Raw genomic sequence first — 19,181 nt, forward strand, 5'->3', positions numbered from 1 at the left:
TGCTAACCCCTTTCCCTATACAGTGACCTCTTATTTTACATACTTCTACTATAGGGAAAAGTTTCCTTCTATCTCCTGGATCTATTCCCCTTGTATTTTGTACCACTCTTGTCACATTTAAGCCTGCAAAGCCATCTAATACCTACTGCTTTCTGATGATCTAGAATTTTACTGCTCCCCTCCCTGAATTCTCTAACTGCACTGTCCTCCTTAGTGAATGCAAATGACAAGTATTCATTCAAGATCCCACCTCCTCTCTCTGGCTCCACACAGACTGACACTTTCTGCACTGCAGAAAGCCTCCCCTGTTTTCAGTTTCCTATACTTGCCATGTGCCTCCTTTTTCTCCTTTGGATAAAGTCCTTGATCTTCCTTGATGCCCAGGATTCCTTGGACTTACGGTTCTTGCCTTTTACCCCTATTGGAACGTGCCCTGAGCTCTCACTTTCACTTTTAGAACCATAGAACACTACAGCACAGAAAACAGGCCATTCGACCCTTCTAGTCTGTGCTGAAACGTTATTCCGCTAGTCCCACTTACCTGCACCCAGCCCATAACCCTCCAGACCTCTCCCGTCCATGTATCTGTCCAATTTATTCTTAAAGCTTAAGAGTGAGCCCGCATTTACTACATCAGATGGCAGCCTGTTCCACACTCCCATCACTCTCTGAGTGAAGAAGTTCCCCCTAAACCTTCCCCCTTTCACCCTAAAGCCATGTCCTCTCGTACTTATCTCTCCTAATCTAGGTGGAAAGAGCCTACTCACATTAACTCTGTCTATGCCCCTCATAATTTTGTAAACCTCTATCAAATCTCCCCTCATTCTTCTACGCTCCAAGGAATAAGGTCCTAACCTGTTCAATCTTTCCCTGTAACTCAACTCCTGAAGACCCGGCAACATTCTAGTAAATCTCCTCTGCACTCTTTCAATCTTACTGATATCCTTCCTATAGTTAGGTGACCAGAACCGCACACAATACTCCAAATTTGGCCTCACCAATGTCTTATACAACCTTACCATAACATCCCAACTCCTATACTTAATACTTTGACTTATGAATGCCAGGATGCCAAAAGCCTTATTTACAACCCTGTCTACCTGTGATGCCACTTTCAGGGAATTATGTGTCTGAACTCCCAGATCCCTTTGTTCCTCCGCACTCCTCAGTGCCCTGCCATTTACTGTGTATGTCCTACCTTGATTTGTCCTTCCAAAATGCAACACCTCACACTTGTCTGCATTAAATTCCATCTGCCACTTGAATGACTCCCACTTGTCCAGTGTAGACCTACCAAGGACCTGCTTCCAGTCATTGTTTGCTAGGTCCTCTCTTGTGATATTGACATTGACCTCCCCAAATTTGGGACCAGACCATCCTATCCTTTTCCATAATTACCTTGAAAGTTGAGTTATAGTCGCTCTCTCCAAAATGCTCTCCCACTGACTCTCCAGCCACTTGCCTGGCTACATTCCCTAAGGTTAGGTTGTCCTGTCCCTTCTATAGTAGGACCAAGAGCATACGATGAAAGGAGTAGGCCACTCGGCCCCTCAACACTGCCCCATATTAAATGATCATGGCTGATCTAGGCTGGCCTCAACTCTTCTGTTCCAGTTCTCTGCAACCCTCACCTCAGTTTGAAATGACCGTCCCCTTATTTTGTTGCTGTGTCCCTCTGTTTGTGATTCTCCCGCTGGTGGAAATATCTCAACATGTCCCTGACAAGTCCCCTCAGAATCTGTATGTTTAAATAGTCACCCCTCATTCTTCTAAACTCCAAGGAATATGGATGCAAACTGTCCAGCCTTTCTCGATGGGACAACCCTCTCATCCCAGGAGTTACCCTGGTGAATCTCCTTCCCACTGCCCCAATGTTACTGGATCCGTCCTTCAGGCAAGAGGACCAAAACTGTGCTCAGAACTCCAGGTGTGGCCTCGCCGACGCCCTGTATAACTGGAACACAACCTCCCCATTCTTAAACTCCAACCCCTTTACAACAAAGGCCAGCACGCCATTTGCTTTCTTAGCCACTTGTTGGACGTGCCTGCTAACCTTTAGTGATTCATGCACTAGAACACCTCAATCCCTCTGAACCACTCATCTGCAGTCTCTCCACTTAGATAATCTACCTTTTGATTCCTTGTATCAAAGTGCATGACCTCACACTTCCCCACATTTATGTCCATTTGTCCAATCGCTCATTCTGTCTGTACCCCATTGCAGAATCAGAAAGCCCTTCCACCTATTTTCATATCATTGGCAAATTTGGAAAAGTTTCATTTCATTCCCTCTTCCAGGTCATTAATGTAAATGGTAAACCACTGTGGGCCAGGAGCGACCCCAGGGGTGCTCCACTGGGTACATTCCTCGGCCTGAAAAGAACCCATCTACTGGCACAGAATGCTCGCTGGATGTACTTTTAAAAATTCTTCCCTCTAATCTTTTCACACTGAAGCAATCCCAGTTAATATTGGGGAAGTTGAAATTCCCCGCTACTGTGACCTTGCGATTTGTCGACAAGTCTGTTTCTCTATCTCCTGCCGACTGTCACCAGAACTGTGGTATATCCTCTGCAGAGTGATCACCCTCAGTTGTTCCAAGCTCCATCCAAATGTCCTCATTTAAAGAGCCTTCAGGGACACCCTCCCTCATTATTCCAGTGATCGACTCCTCAATCACTCTGCAATGCCACCATCTCTTTTATTCCATCCAAGCCTGGTCATGTCTGAAGATCTGAGATCCTGTCCACCTTTTAACCACATCTCTGTGATGGCAACGCTATCCTTTTCGCATGTGCTGATCAATGCGCTCAGTCCATTTGCCATACGGAACCTTATTAATCAGACCCCTTGCATTGAAAAGGATACAGTTTTGCTTTGCATTCTTCCTGTATGCCTTATCACACCACGTCTGCTCTGCCTCCTGGACTGAATTAGTTTTCCTTCTACCCTGGGGCTTCCTCCTAAACCTGGGGATCACCACGGGGACCTGGACCTTGCCCTGTCAGGGATATCCCCTTTGTCCTATCCATCCACCCCCTCCCATTTGAACCCAGCTTGTTGTCTCACTCTTTCCAGTTCTGATGAAGGCTCTTTGACTTGAAACATTAACTGTTCCTCTCCCCACAACCACTGCCTGACCTGCTGAGTTTTTCCAGTGGTTTTGGGCCTTGGGACTTAATCTTGTTGATTTGTATTTCTCAGCTCTGCCTTTCTGGAGTGTGCTTTCGTTAGTTTGTTCATAGACATCATTTCGGCCTCTTCAACAGCTGCTTGGAACTCTAGTTTACTGCATCTGGCGAACAGTCATTGCAAACATTTCTAATTTGGTTTTAGAGCACATTGTAAACTTTTGCACACAAGGAATTTCTAAATATTTTTAATCCTTGGACAGTTGAGTGTTGTTGGTTTAATCTGAGCTTTCAGCCACACATCCCCAAGCTGTACAATATCAGTGTGTTTATCAAAATGTTTCTTGGCATGAGTAGAACCACCCAGCACTTTGCCATCTCTCCAGCTAACAGAAAGGTCTTAATGGCCAGAGCTTGGAGTCATCAGTGACAGGATTGGCTGCAGCCGTTCGTCTGGTGTAACCGTGGTGACATGGAGATCAAAGCTGTCTGCTTTTGGGAGGGGATCCTGGTTACTGTAAGGAGTGAAGCCAGAACTGATAGTAGATCCTCTGCTGCTCTGACAGGAGGGGTGTGTGTGTGTGCGCTGTACATTCCATAGGTCACTCCATACCATCAGCTGCTGTAGATCACAGTCATGGGTGCTCAAGCTGGAATCTGTGACTGCCTGAACAAATATTACTGATCTGTGGCACAGTGAGCTGCCTCTCTACTCCGCATATTGACAGCACTTGCCCGAGTTCAAAGACAGTGCTATTGCCGATGTGGAACAGTTCAAGTTGAGTTGGTATTCGCAGCTAGGTTGTAAAAAGGCCGATCAGGCTCTAACTTGCAAGGTTTCTCTATCAGATGGCGATGAAATACTGAATACCGTCTGTTGAATAGTTCACCTTCCTGTGCCATCAGCAGCCCCGTGTGTTCTGTATGGCAATGTGTCCACCTCTGCCCCTCTGTGACTGACTGACTGGAAAAACTTGTATTTGTATAACACTGTTGACGTTGCAACCTCAGCCTGTTCCGTGATCAGAAGACAAAGTGGAACAATGCAGGGACCTGAGGGTTGTAGGACAGGAGTGGAATACAGAAAGAGGAGCAGGTCTAAACATGGTGAACATAGAACACAACAGTACAGCACAGCCCACAAAGTCTCTGCCGAGCATCATGCCAAATTCAACTAATCCCATCTCCCTGTATCCCTCCATTCCCTGCCTGTTCACGTGTTTGTATAAATGCCTCTTAAGCGTTGCTGCTCTATCTGCTTCCACCACCTCTCCAGCAGCCCATTCCAGGCACCCACTGCTCTCTGTAGAAATAAAACTTAGCCCACAGTCCCCCCCTCACCTTAAACCCAAGCCCTCCAGTATTTGACATTTCTACCCTTGGGGCAAAAAGGCTCTGACTATCTATCTTATCCATGATTCTTATAATTTTATAAACTTCTATCATGTCTCCCCTCAGCCTCTGACACTCCAGAGGAAACAATTCAAGTTTGTCCAACCTCTCCTTATAGCTAATACTCTCTAATCCAGGCAGCATCCTGGTCAACCTCTTCTGCATCCTCTCCAAAGGCTCTTCTGGTGACCAGAAATGCACACAATACTCTAAGTGTGGCCTAACCAAAGTCTTATACAGCTGCGACATGACTTCCTGACTCTTTATACTTACTGCCCCGACTGATGAAGGCAAGCATGCCATACCCTGCCTTTACCACCCCACCTCCACAGGGAGCCACGGACCTGCACCCCGAGATCCCTCTGTACATCATTGCTCCTAATGGTCCTGCCATTTACTCTGTACTTTCCCCTTGAATTTGCCCTCCCAAAGTGCAGCACCTCACTTTTACAGTCCAGATTAAATTCCACCTGCCATTTCTCTGCCCGTATCTCCAACCGGTGGGTACCCTGCTGTATCCTTCGCCAACCTTCCTCACTGACCACAGCCCCACCAATCTTTGTGTCATCTGCAGACTCACTAACGCACCCACCTATGTTTTCAGCCAGGTCATTTATGTACGTTGCAAACAACAGCGGTCCCAGCACTGATCCCTGTGGGACACCGCTGGTCAAAGACCTCCAGTCACAATAACACCTTCCACCACGACCCCCTGTCTTCCACGGCCAAACCACTTCTGAATCCAATCTACCAGGTCTCCGTGGATCCCATGTGCCATCACATGTGAACTATAATGTTGTGGCATTGTTGGATCAGGAGTGGGTGTGTGTCACTTGACACGGGTGATGGGAGTGGGTGTGTGTCACTGGACACAGGTGGTGGGAGTCGGTGCGTGTCACTGGACGCGGGTGGCAGCTAAGTTTTGGATGAGATCTGAGGTAAAACAGAACAAATGTGGCAAATGTTCAGGGGATATTTGTGTGGAGTTCTGCATAGGTACATTCCAATGAGACAGGGAAGTTATGGTAAGGTACAGGAGCCGTGGTGTACAAAGGCTGTAATAAATCTAGTCAAGAAGAAAAGTTTACAAAAGGTTCAGAGAGCTAGGTAATGTTAGAGATCTGGAAGAGTATAAGGCTAACAGGAAGGATCTTAAGGAAATTAGGAGAGCCAGAAGGGGACATGAGAAGGCCTTGGTGGGCAGGATTAAGGAAAACCCCAAGGCATTCTATAGGTATGTGAAGAGCAAGAGGATGAGATGTGAAAGAATAGGGCCCATCAAGTTAACAGTGGGAAAGTGTGTGTGGATCCAGAGGAAATAGCAGAGGTACTTAATGAATACTTTATGTCAGTATTCACTATGGAAAAGAATCTTGGTGATTGTAGTGGGGACTTGCAGCAGACTGAAAAGCTTGAGCATGTAGATATTAAGAAAGAGGATGTGCTGGAGCTTTTGGAAAGCATCAAGTTAGATAAGTCGTCAGGACCGGATGAGATGTACCCCAGGCTACTGTGGGAGGCAAGGGAGGAGATTGCTGAGCCTCTGGCGATGATCTTTGCATCATCAATGGGAACGAGAGAGGTTCCAGAGGATTGGAGGGTTGTGAATGTTGTTCCCTTATTCAAGAAGGGGAGTAGGGATAGCCCAGGAAATTATAGACCAGCGAGTCTTACCTCAGTGGTTGGTAAGCTGATGGAGAAGATCCTGAGAGGCAGGATTTATGAACATTTGGAGAGGTATAATATGATTAGGAATAGTCAGCATGGCTTTGTCAAGGGCAGGTCCTGCCTTACGAGCCTGACTGAATTTTTTGAGGATGTGACTAAACACATCGATGAAGGGAGAGTAGTAGATGTAGTGTATATAGATTTCAGCAAGGCATTTGATAAGGTACCCCATGCAAGGCTCATTGAGAAAGTAAGGAGGCATGGGATCCAAGGAGACATTGCTTTGTGGATCCAGAATTGTCTTTCCCACAGAAGGCAAAGAGTGGTTGTTGAAGGGTCGTATTCTGCATGGAGGTCGGTGACCAGTGGTGTACCTCAGGGATCTGTACTGGGACCCTTACGCTTCGTGATTTTCATAAATGACCTGGATGAGGAAGTGGAGGGGTGGGTTAGTAAGTTTGCGGATGACACGAAGGTTGGGGGTGTTGTGGATAGTGTGGAGGGCTGTCAGAGGTTACGGCGGGACATAGATAGGATGTAAAACTGGGCTGAGAAGTGCCAGATGCTGTTCAACCCAGATAAGTGTGAAGCGGTTCATTTTGGTAGGTCAAATATGATGGCAGAATATAGTATTAATGGTAAGACTCTTGGCAGTGTGGAGGATCAGAGGGATCTTGGGGTCCGAGTCCATGGGATGCTCAGAGCAGCTGCACAGGTTGATTTTGTGGTTAAGAAGGCATATGGTGTATTGTCCTTCATCAATCGTGGAATTGAATTTAGGAGCTGAATTTTGCAGCTATATAGGACCCTGGTCAGACCCCACTTGGAGTACTGTGCTCAGTTCTGGTCACCTCACTACAGGAAGGATGTGGAAGCTACGGAAAGGGTGCAGAAGAGATTTACAAGGATGTTGCCTGGATTGCAGGGCATGCCTTATGAAAGCAGGTTGAGTGAACTCAGCCTTTTTTCCTTGGAGCAATGGAGGATGAGAGGTGACCTGATAGAGGTGTATAAGATGATAAGAGGCATTGATCATGTGGATAGTCAGAGGCTTTTCCCCAGGGCTGAAATGGTTGCCACAAGAGGACACAGGTTTAAGGTGCTGGGGAGTAGGTATAGAGGAGATGTCAGGGGTAAGTTTTTACTCAGAGAGTGGTGAGTGTGTGGAATGGGCTGCCAGCAACGGTGGTGGAGGCGGATACGATAGGGTCTTTTAAGAGACTGTTGGATAGGTACATGGAGCTTAGAAGAATAGAGGGCTATGGGTAAGCCTAGTAATTTCTAGGGTAGGGACATGTTTGGCACAGCTTTGTGGGCCGAAGGGCCGATATTGTGCTGTAGGGTTTCTGTGTTTCTAAAACATTTGTCAGGTTGCACTAAATTTCAACGTTACAATTCAGCGTTTCCCATCATTACTACAGGTAACTGTCGCAAAATAAAAATACCCTGTAAATTTGTAACAAGTAGCTGCAGAGTTGATTGAGGGGATCTAGTGCAAGCTGAATCTCCTGGGACTGGTGCCATAAACCACTGGGAGCTGAAGGTTTGTGGCCCTCTGACCATCGTTGCTGCTGCTCGGATCCCTGTGTAATGTGTAGAGTTCAGTGCCGCTGGCAGGACTGGCACTGACCAGAGCACGCACAGCATCTTCACCCCAAACCTTCCTCTGGTTTGTGGTTAAGTCATTTGAGGTAAATACATGGGGATAAATCCAGGAATTTGCTGCTGGGAAGGTGTGCAGGGGGTTCAGGAATGTTCTCAGTCAGGTTCAGAACCATCCCAGATTCACCCGGGATGTGTGATTCCAGTTGGAGCTTTGTTTTCCTGGCTTTTATCCCCAGGTCTTTTTTTGTGGTATTTTTGTTTTTATGTAAAATAATTTTATTAAAGTATCAACAAAAGTTAGTGTTGTCCTCTTTATCCAAGTGCCCATTGGTCCCTGAAGGTGTCTAGGCCAGTCGACACAGTGTTGGTCCCTCTCCGGGGACATGTGGGCAGCAGTCCCTGTCTCTGGCCTGGCACTGTGTGACGAGGCAGTCTAGAGCAAGCCTTGCGCCTGTCCGAGTGGTTGGTGGGCTTTGTCTGTGCCATCGATCCACGTCCAGCAGCTTCCAGCAGTCAGAAACAAGGCTGCAGAGCAAAGAAGCTCTCGATTGCATCTGGGATAACTGTCGTAGGGAGTTTCTAGAAATGATGAGTTGTTGCTAAGAGCCGTCTCATTGACCTTGTGTGTTTACCTTGTCTCTGCAAGCAGTGGAGACCCATTCTCACCCCACTTCCCTGCCTGTAAATGAGTAATAACAGCCCTTGAATTCATTGAACCAACCTGTACTCTTCTGTTGCAGGCACATCCAGGATCCTGCCAGTCAACGGCTGACGTGGAACAAACCCCCCAGGAGCATCTTGGTCATTAAAAAGATTCAAGATGATCGGCTGCTTCAACCATTTAAGGAGCTTTGCATCTTCCTCATGGAGGTAGTGTGTCTGGACATTTTCTTACAACTGTCGAAGCCATTTAGATTCGAGAGCAGTCAGGCAGATAGTTTAAGAGATTTATTGGGCTGATGTCAGTGATCTTGTGCAAATGTAGAACTCGTACTGAGGGGGATTGAAAGGAGGGGTGTTGAGAACTGGAGGCTGTGGAACCAGGAGCATTATCTTAGGGTAGGTCTGAGGTGACAACCAGTGAGGCAGAGAACATTCTCTATCCCTGAGTGTGTCTGAGGTCGAGATTGATGTACTTTGGTCTCTAAGGAGAACGGGTGTGATGTGGGTGAGGTAGAGGATCACCTTGATCTGACTGAATGGTGGACTGGGCTCAGGGCCAAATGAAGCCTCCTATTCCTTGCGTTCTTCTCTTACCCAGTCGCCTCGATCTTGTGTCTTAAGGAAATTTCATTCACAATCTTCTATTTTTTTAATGCTTGTAGGAAAAAGAAATGATTGTTTACGTAGAAAAGAAAGTACTTGAAGACCCCACCATAGCCAATGATGAGAGCTTTGGACCACTTAAGAAATTATGCACTTTTAGAGAAGGTAAAAGCACTTTGGACTCTAATTTCACTTGTGCTGAACTTATTGTGAGCAACATTGTGCTTTGGTGGGTCCAGCCGCTACTCCCGGATCCCACAGTGAGGTGGAGGCAGCTCGTTACTCCTGTCTGCCTACAAACTCCTGTTCGCTCTTAAAGTTTCTCCTCTTGCAAAGCAGCTACCTCATTCCCTGCTCACTGCCCCGCACAGGCTCTGAGCTGCCAGTTGATCTTCAACACAATGGCTCTGCTGTAATTTTTGGCTTTCTTTGATCAGAGTGGTACAGCATGGAAACAGGCCATTCGGTCCACTGAGTCAATGCTGTCCAATGGGCACCCATCTGTGTTACTCCCTTCTTCTAGCATCTGGCTCGTACCTTGTATATCTAGGCAATCATGTGCTTGTCTAGAGGCTTGTTAACTGCTGCCTGTGACTCTGCTTCCCTCAGGCAGTGTGTTCCAGGTACTCACTGCTCTCTGGGTATAAACAGCCCCCCTCAGACCCCTCTGAATCCATGTTCTCTTGTTCTATCTACCTCTGATGTGAGAAAAGTTTCCTGAAGTCTCCCCGTCCATACCCTTCATAATTTTATATATGTGGTCGTAGACTCATAGAATCATACAGCACAGAAGCAGGCCCCTCGGCCCAACTCATCCATGCCGACCATGGTGCCTACCAAGCTAGTCCCATTTCTTCACATTTAGAACATAGAACATTACAGCACAGTACAAGCCCTTCGGCCCATATTGTTGTGCCAACATTTTATCCTGTTCTAAGATCTATCTAACCCTTCCCTCCCACATAGCCCTCCATTTTTCTATCATTCATGTGTCTATCTAAGAGTCTCTTAAATGTCCCTAATGTATCTGCCTCCACAACCTCTGCCGGCAGTGTGTTCCACGCACCCACCACTCTCTGTGTAAAAAAAAACTTGCTCCTGACGTCCCCCTTATACCCTCCTTCAATCACTTTAAAATTATGTCCCCTGGTGTTAGCCATTGTCGCCATGGGAAAAAGTCTCTGACTGTCCACTCGATCTATACCTCAGGCATGTCCCCTCTTAACCTCCTCCACCCGAGACAGAACAGACTCTGCCTCTCATGTCTCTCGCAGAACTGAAACACTCCATCGCAGGCAACATCCTGGTGAATCTCCCCTGCACCCTCTCCAGCACTCTCATCCTCCCTATAGTGTGGTGACCAGAACCAGCATGGCAGATGGATCAAACTCCATCTGCTATTCCTCAGCCCATTTCACCAACACATTGATATCACCCTGTAGCGTAACAGTATCCTCCACAGTGTCAACAGCACCACCAAGCTTGGTGTCATCTGCAGACTTACTGATGGTGCCACCTACAGTCACACTCAAATCCTTCACACAAACAAAGGGTCCCAGCACCGGGATCACCACTGCTCACAGGCAACCAATCAATTAAAATCTTTCTTTCTTTTTCAATCTTTGGTATGGCTTTGCCTAACTTTAGATTTTACTATTGGGCAATTAATATTAGATATTTAATTTTCTGGGCACAAGATTTAGATGTAATTCAGTGTTCTCGATGGGTGTATCTTGAGTATGAATCCGTGCAAGGATTTTCATTAGCTTCTATTTTAGGAGCCTCACTCCCTTTTGCACTTACTAAATTGAGTAAACAAATGACTAACCCAATAGTTAAACATACAATAGGAATATGGTTTCAATTTCATAAATTTTTTGGATTGAATAAATTCATTTTATCAAGTCCTATCCAATCTATTTTTTTCTTTCAACCATCCAGAATTGATTTAGCTTTTTCTTTACGGAAAATGAAGGGAATAACATGCTTCCATGATTTATTTATTGATAACTGTTTTTTGTCTTTTGAACAGCTGTCTAATAAATACAATTTGCCTAGATCACATTTTTTTCCCGATATTTACAGATTAGAAACTTTTTAAAAGTTATTTTACCTTCTTTTCCGATACCATATAAAATTGAAATTACGGAAGGAATCTTAAGTTTTAATCCTTATCAGAAGGGCTTGATAGCAATAATTTATGTTCTAATTATGAAAATACGTCTAGAGACACTTGATAAAATTAAGAATGAATGAGAAAGAGAACTCCAGATACTCTTACCTACAGAGACATGGAAGAAAATTCTCCACTTAGTTAAATGTGTGCTCGACACTCTTTAATACAACTTAAGGTGGTTCACAGGACCCATATGTCTAAGGACAAGTTAGCCCATTTTTATCACCATATAAACCCTATATGTGACAGATGTAATTCGGAGGTGGCTTCTCTGACACACATGTTTTGTTTCTGTCCTCTTTTGGAAAAAAATTGGAAAGACATTTTTAATATTATTTCAACTGTATTGAATATTGATCTACAACCCCATCCTATTACTGCAATTTTTGGGTTACCAATGATGGATTCTGGCCATTTATCCGCTTCTGCTTGTCGTATTATTGCTTTTGTTACATTAATGGCCAAGAGATCCATTCTATTTAATTGGAAGGACCCTATACCTCCTTCCACATTTCAATGGTTTTCTCAAACAATAACATGTTTAATCTTAGAAAAAATTAGGAGTGGTACTGTTGATCCTTCGCTTAAATTTGAGGAAGTTTGGAGCCCATTTATTCAGTATTTCCATAAGATGTAAGCTGACCTTTTTTTGAATTCCTTTCAATGACCTTTGAATACAGAGGAGCAGAGCTAACGACATAGTAATGTTTTTTTTAAACCGAAGAGCTATCAGTCCATTTTTTTTTTAAGTTTTTGGTTTGCTTTTGTTTGTTTTTTTTGATTTGGGGGTTCTTTAAATTCCTTTTCATTTTTTTTGTGTCATGTTCACTTAGCAAGAGTGCGGGAGGTCCAGATTATATATTTTACTCCTTGTGAGTATATATTAACTGTTATTATTGTTATCCTGATCTCTCCGCACCATACGTATAACCATTAATGTTATGTATATTTTTTTTAATTAATTTGAAATTCAATAAAAAGGTTGAAAAAGAAAGAATTAAAATCTCAGCCAGAGCCCCAACAATCTCTTGTCTCCCACGCTGGCCTGGGATAAATCCCATCCAGTCCTGGGGACTTATCCACCTTTAAGCCCGCTAAGGAGACGTGCACTAGACTTTCACCATCCCCCTCGCTGAATCGTTCAGCTACAAAGTCTGTTCTTGCCCATCTTCCTTAACCCCTCTCCTGAAGGATTGCTCTATCTCAGAGGTCAGGAGATCATAACCATGTGAACATACAAACTAGGAGGAGGCCACCCGGCCCCTCGAGCCTGCTGCACCATTCAACAAGGTCACGGCTGACCTGAATGTAGCCTCAGCTCCACATCACCATCACCCGTGCTGCCCTTTGTCCCTTCCTCACCCCTACCTTATCACCAATCCACCTCCCTCTGCCTTGGAAAAACATTTTCCTTCCACTGCCCTTTGAGGAAGAGTTCCAAGGACTTTCTGAAGGAAAAAATGTTTTCTATCTCCATCTTAAATGGTTGATTCTTTATTTTTAAATGGTGACCGCCCCCCCCCCCCCCCCACTATTATGGATTCTCCCTCGAAAGGAATCATCCTCTCCTCATTAACCCTGTCAAGACCCCCAAGGATCTTGTTCATTCGAGCCCCTTCTTCCTCATCTAGTCTTCAGCAGGTCCACGCCCAACCTGCCCAACCTTTCCCCGTAGGACAACCTCCCTGCTCCAGGTATCAGTCCAGTAAGCCACCTCTGAACTGCTTCCAACACATTAACCTCCTTCCCTAAATAAGGAGACCACTACTCCAGGTGTGGCCACACTGGTACGCTATGGAACTGAAGCACAACCTCCCTACTTCTGTGTTCATTTCCCCTCACGATAAATGATAACATCTGACTACTCTCTGCACCTACACACTAGCCCTTTGCTGATCGTGCATTTGGACACTCGGGTTCCTCCACACCTTGGAGCCCCACAACGGCTCACCGTTACCTGCCCAGGTGGACAGTTCCACATCTTCCCACGTTATCCTCTGCCTGATCTGTGCCTGCTCACTCCACCTGTGTGGCGTCCATTCATCCCCTTCACACATTACTCTCCTGTTTATCCTTGGGTCATCAGAACACTTAGCAACCACTACGTTGGTCCCTTCGATCATTAGCATAAATTGCAAGGAGCTGGGGACCTGGGGTGATCCCTGTGGCACACAACTCATTACTTGCCAAGCAGACAAAGGCCTGTTATTGCTGCCTTTTCTTTTCCTACTCCCCAGCCAGAGTTTCTGACTGCAGTCACCTCCTGCACCGTGAGCTCCTGTTTCCCACAGTTTGACCTCTCAATCTACCTCGTTATGGCCTTTCACCTTATTGTCTGCCTGTATTGTACTTTCTCTGTAGCTGTAACACTTTATTCTGCATTCTGTTATTGTTTTACCCTGTACTACCTCAATGCACTGTGTGATGAATTGATCTGTATGGACAGTATGCAGGACAAGCTTTTCACTGTACCTCGGTACAGGTGACAATAATAAACCGAGTCCAATCACCTGTAACGCAGCACCTTGTCACGTCCCTCCCGAATATTGAGTGCAGTCGTCCACTGGTTCCTGTTTACTCACATGTTACTTCCAGCTCCAGTAAATTGGTCAAGCAGGAGTGCTGTTATTTTGTACTACTTCAGTGTACTTGTGTTTGGAATGACCTGTCGGGATGGCACGCAAAGCAGTTTTTCCACTATCTCAACACGTGACAATAATAAACTAATTACCAACTACCAAATTTCTCTAACACAAAACCACGTTGACTTTGCCTGGTCTTTCTCCTTCCCAAGCCCCCTGTTGTAATGACCTTTATAATAGTTTTGTCATTTTCCTGGTGACATGCTGGGCTCACTGCTCTGCAGTTACCTACTCTGTCTCCTCGTTTGAATAAAAGAGTTCCATCTTCTATTTTCCAATCTAACGGAACCTTCCCTGAATCTAGGAAGTTTTGAAAAATTAAAACCAACGTGTTGCTGTTAACAATTTAAAACTGATCCTTTGTCTGAGCTAGTCTGACCTCTAATATGTTGAGTTCTGCTGGGAAAACCAAGGAGATATTTGTGGGTGTGAATTGGTGATATAATTGCAGAAATAAGTGCTTTAAATTTCTTTGTAGGCTTCGATGATTTGTCAGATCGGATCGACTTTATAATTTGCCTCGGAGGTGACGGCACTTTGCTTTACGCGTCGTCCTTATTCCAGGTAAGTCTGCCCTTCTGGATGCAATGTTTTAGTGTGGTGCACTGAATGGAAGGGAGGTGGGGATAGTGGGAAATATTGGGTGGGGGCGCCGAGATGTGCAGCTTGCTATTCCCGAATGAGCTCACTTTGTTTTCAAGGCACTACCTCCTCAGTAAAATGAAGGAGGGGCTGAACTCTGTCCTTGTGATTGGGACAGTGTTTGAAAGAACCAAGTAGCACCGCCAGGTTCCTGAGCTTGGGCTCCAAAGTGACCAGTGAAACAGTGCCTTGTGTGGGAGGGAATGTGCTGCTGGGCTTAAATCCTCATTTGTCTCAGGGGGACGTTGCTTGTTTATTCTGACTTTGTCACCTTCTTGTTTACCAGGGTAGTGTTCCACCTGTGATGGCTTTTCATCTCGGGTCCCTCGGATTCTTGACACCATTTAACTTCGACACCTACCAGTCACAAGTCACGCAAGTCATTGAAGGTACCCAGTGTAGTTTCAGTATGATCAATTAATCTTACTGCTCTTGCAGTGAATGCTGAAACGTCACCGGGAAGCTTGAATTTAACTGATCTAATTGAAGGAATCTATTTCACGTATCCATGAGTCATGGTCATACAGCACCGAAACAGGCTCACCACGTCCGCACTGACCAAGGGCACCTTCTCGTATCAGTCCCATCTTCTCGCGCTTGGCCTGCAGCCTCTGTGCCTGGGCGATTCACATGCTTGTCCAGACACTCAACTGCTGTCAGCGACTCTGCTTCCACATTCCCAGTACTCGCTGCTCTCTGGGTGAAAGAGAAACCCCTCAGATCCACTCTAAATCTCTCATCCCTTGCCCTAAACCTACCTCCTCTAGTTTTAGCTACCTCTAAAGGGAACAGATGCCTGCTGCCATCTTTCTGTATGCACCACGTGCTATCATCTGGATTTCAGATGTAAAGTAAGAGCAGAGATGAAGCGACTGTGTTATTTGGCCTGGGCTTGAGTTCCTGGGCTTGTGGAGTTGAATGTTAGCCACGTCCCGGTGCTGTGTGTGAGGAGAAGTCACTCTCCCATGGAATCAGCTCCCCCATTTAGCAGATCAGGGTTGAATTGACCCTGGCCCTGAGTTTGGTTCTCTGGAAGGGATATTGTTAGACTCTGATTGTGAAGCCTCCCGTTGTGGCCCTGCCTTCTCCCCCTCGAAATGAGGGCAGTGATGAGGTTTGTTTGTTTTTTATTTGAGAACCTGACACCCAACACCTGACTCTTGAGCAGAAAAAGAATGGGTTAATGTGGTTAACAGAGGGTTCAGGACAGAAATTCACCCTGTTCTGTGAATTGATAAACCATGAAATTTAACTCGACACGAGCACAGGGGAGGGGAGGGGGCGGCCTGCGGAGGGGATAGGGGAGGGGGCAGCCTGGACTCCCTTCAATATGACCCAGGCCTCATCTCCTGCTCTGTACCCTCACTCAGTTGATGGTACAGTACGTTATCTAGGACGGAGCATGCCAGGTATTCACTCCCTCTGGGGCAGGTAAGAACCATCAGCAGGTGACCCAGACCTGTGAGAGAAAAAAATTGCTTCTTATCTTAACTGAGCAGCCCCCAACTCCTGGCCAGTGGTCCTGGGTTGTCAATTCTCTCACCAGGGGAAACGCCCTTTCCAGTTCTACCAAGACCTGTCGGGTCTCGATCTAGTTACCTCTCACTCTCCTGAACTCCAGAGCATGGGTCCAGAACAACGTGGCCGTTCCAGGAATCCCAGATTATCAACTGTACTTCCACAGATCCCTTGGTGATTTAAACTCTGCTCCCTGGATCGTTAGTTCAGATCTGTGGATTACTGACCTAGTCACTTACTCACTGCACCAGGGTTTACAGCAAGATCTGACAATCCCCCTGCCTCGCTCCCCCCCCCCCCCCCCTGCCGCCCTGCTCCCCCTGCCTCTTCCCCCGCCCCCTGCCTCGCTCCCCCCCCCCAATACCTGTCACATCTCTGGAGTCAGGTTTGGAAGGAGCAGCAGCTTTACACTCAGGCTCTGACTGTTGGGGGCTGAGTGAAGGTGCCGACTGTGCTACTCCTGGCACCTGGGATGTGGGAAACACCGACTCACATTGTGTCTGTCTGTCAGGTAACGTCGCCATCACCCTGAGGAGTCGCCTCAAGGTTAAAGTGGTCAAAGAAAACAGTTCTGGTAATCAGTGTGGGGTGGAGGAGAACGGGCTCATCGACACCAGGTGTGGCGATGGCCACGTAAGGAAGCGAGCCACCCATTACCAGGTGAGAGTCGTGCAGCTGCCTCAGAGGCACCCAGGGGTGGGGGCTCACCCAACCCCTCCTCGTCCGACCCCCAACACCCTTCCCATCCATCACCCCCTCCCATCAAGTCCCATTTGCTCTCCATTGGGGTCGAGCTGGGGCCCCACTTTGGTAAAGGAACTGATGGCTGCTGTGGGCAGTGAGCACTTGTCCCTCCCCACCCTCCCTGTCACTTCCCCCACCCCCACTCCCTGTCACTCACTCCCCGTCACTGCCCTCTCTCCTCCCCCCCCACCACTCCCTGTCACTTCCCTGCCCCCTGGTCACTCTCTCTGGAAACCTGAGCTCAACCAAAGCTCTGCAGCCATGTCCCAACACACACTGTTCACCCACCAGCCCTGCACTCACGGCTCACACTGACCCCTGACTGAACAACGTGACTCTCATGCTCTGCTCGTCTCCAGAACCCTGCCCCACCCCACCCGTCCCGCTCCCACCCACCACCCCACCAGGTCTCTGCACTCCCTCACGTTAGCTGTGTCTCCAGCTGGAGTTCCCTCCCTCAGTCTCTCCACCTCTCTCCTTTATGCGGTTCTTTTTAAAGCTCTCTCTTTGAACTCTGTGTGACCTGTCCCACACCCTCCTGGTCTGACTTAGTATGTGTTTTTTGGGATGCTATGTAAATGCAGTTTGTTATAATACAGCGGTCTTTGCTAACGGATTTAACTGTGTTCCTGCTCAGTGCCTGCGCTCGGCGCGTGCGGTGCCTGTGCTCAGTGCCCCCTCTGGGCTCCGGGAGGGCAGTGTTTGGGGGGATGTGCTCAGTGCCCCCTCTGGGCTCTGGGAGGGCAGTGTTTGAGGGGATGTGCTGAGTGCCCCCTCTGGGCTCCGAGAAGGCAGTGTTTGAGGGGATGTGCTCACTTTCACAGGAGCAGTGCAGAAGGTTAACTCTCAGCCTGGTTTTCCGCTCCCTGCAAACATCTGAAATATTTAGGGTGTGTTTTGCCAGGTGCTCTGACAAGGCTGTAGGAATGTGAGCTGTGAATGCTTCAGACTCTCTGGGAGTTGTTCACAATGCCAGTGTTTGCGGTCTGTCATTGTTGCATTAAGCTCCTGAAAATGGTCCAAAGGTTTTTGGGCAGTGTCTCCCCGAAGGCACAATAATTCTGTAAACCTGTTATCAGAGCCTCTGCCAGTGTCCTTGATTTACAACCTGTTTTGGAGAACTGTTGCTCCGTTGGTCCTTTCTCCAGAATCCACTCACCGGGTCCTGTGGCAGAGACGGATCATGTGCCCAGGCCTTTACGGTACCTGGTGTCTTTCTGCAATGGCCCTGCCCAGAATCCCGGCCCTTCCCTCTTCCCCTTGGCCTTCTTTAGCCCTGTGAGGAGCTGAAGCCACTGATCAATGCCTCCAATATCAGAGATAACCTGTTGGAGACTGTTTACCGATCACCTCCTCTCCATCCCCCAGGTCCTGAATGAAGTTGTGGTTGACCGCGGTCCTTCCTCGTACCTCTCTAACGTGGATTTGTTTCTGGATGGACGTCTTATAACGACTGTGCAAGGAGATGGTGAGTGCAGGGCTGGAGGGCACCTTCAGAACAACACCCTGCACTGGTCTCGGCACAAGGATATCCTCCAACCGGTCTTTGAACTTGGGTGTCAAAGCAGGACTTCAGTTCAAGTGAAGGTTTTGTCCTTTCAGTGGGCACTGGGAAGGCTGGGAGTTGGGCCTAGTCGTCAACACATTTCTACCTCCCCAGTCTCCAACCCTTGACCAGGAGTTCAGCCACTCGCAGCTTCTCTGAGGTTTTGGTTTGAGATCTCATCTCACTACCTTATCCACCAGCTGTTTGTGTGTCGGTGTCAACGAGTTTATGCAAGCTGAGTGTGATGGATTTATTTTGTCCCTTTCAGTTATCCTTCAGAAAAAAATTTTTGAACTGTTATTTTATCAAATTATTAATGTGGAAGTAAGTTCGATAAATCTTTCAGCCGCTTTCCTTTGAGGGTACGGTGGAGGGGTCTCCATGCTTGAGGTTTAACCTTTGGGGTGAAGATGAACCGGCTGTGGTGCAGAGGGTTCACTCGGAGCCTTCCAGAAGAGCTGAGCTGAGCAGGGCTGCTGAGTGAAATTACTTTCCTCGTCCCAACGCGCTGCAGTTTTGTTCCCTGTCAGCCCTGCAGGCGAGACAGTTTGGGGGAAACAGTCACCTCTGAGCCTAAACTGTGGTGAATGGTGAGGGTGCATATTGTGAGCAGCAGGAAGGGGTTATCGCCCTGGTCAGTGGGGCAGAGTGGGATTCTGTCCTGGGACGTGTGAGCTGATACGTTCGGGAGGACAGGCTAGGTGAGGGAATAGATGATAGTCACGGAGATGGGGAGCGGGGAACTTGGGGGATTCACAAAGACAGATGGACTCGGAATTCCCAGCCTGGGTATCAGCTGGTCTGCAAGCACTCTGATCAGGATGTGGGCTGTGGTACAGAATGACTTGGGC

At 47.2% G+C, this 19,181-nt stretch overlaps 1 protein-coding gene across 5 annotated transcripts in view; it reads left to right on the plus strand.

Annotated features, from left to right (window-relative positions):
- Positions 1-19,181, plus strand: part of LOC127583270 (NAD kinase-like) — a 94,291-nt gene that overhangs the window by 62,576 nt on the left and 12,534 nt on the right. For all 5 annotated transcript variants that reach the window (XR_007958235.1, XM_052039042.1, XM_052039046.1 and 2 more), the window contains 6 exons: positions 8,537-8,666; positions 9,122-9,227; positions 14,359-14,444; positions 14,809-14,911; positions 16,552-16,700; positions 18,153-18,252. Coding sequence is in view for 4 of the 5 variants with exons in the window: in XM_052039042.1 (XP_051895002.1) it covers positions 8,537-8,666; positions 9,122-9,227; positions 14,359-14,444; positions 14,809-14,911; positions 16,552-16,700; positions 18,153-18,252 (674 nt within the window). In the remaining variant the exon portion in view is untranslated. The remainder of the gene's footprint in view (positions 1-8,536; positions 8,667-9,121; positions 9,228-14,358; positions 14,445-14,808; positions 14,912-16,551; positions 16,701-18,152; positions 18,253-19,181) is intronic.

Source organism: Pristis pectinata, chromosome 26 (assembly GCF_009764475.1).
Source record: "Pristis pectinata isolate sPriPec2 chromosome 26, sPriPec2.1.pri, whole genome shotgun sequence".
Lineage (NCBI taxonomy): Eukaryota > Metazoa > Chordata > Chondrichthyes > Rhinopristiformes > Pristidae > Pristis > Pristis pectinata.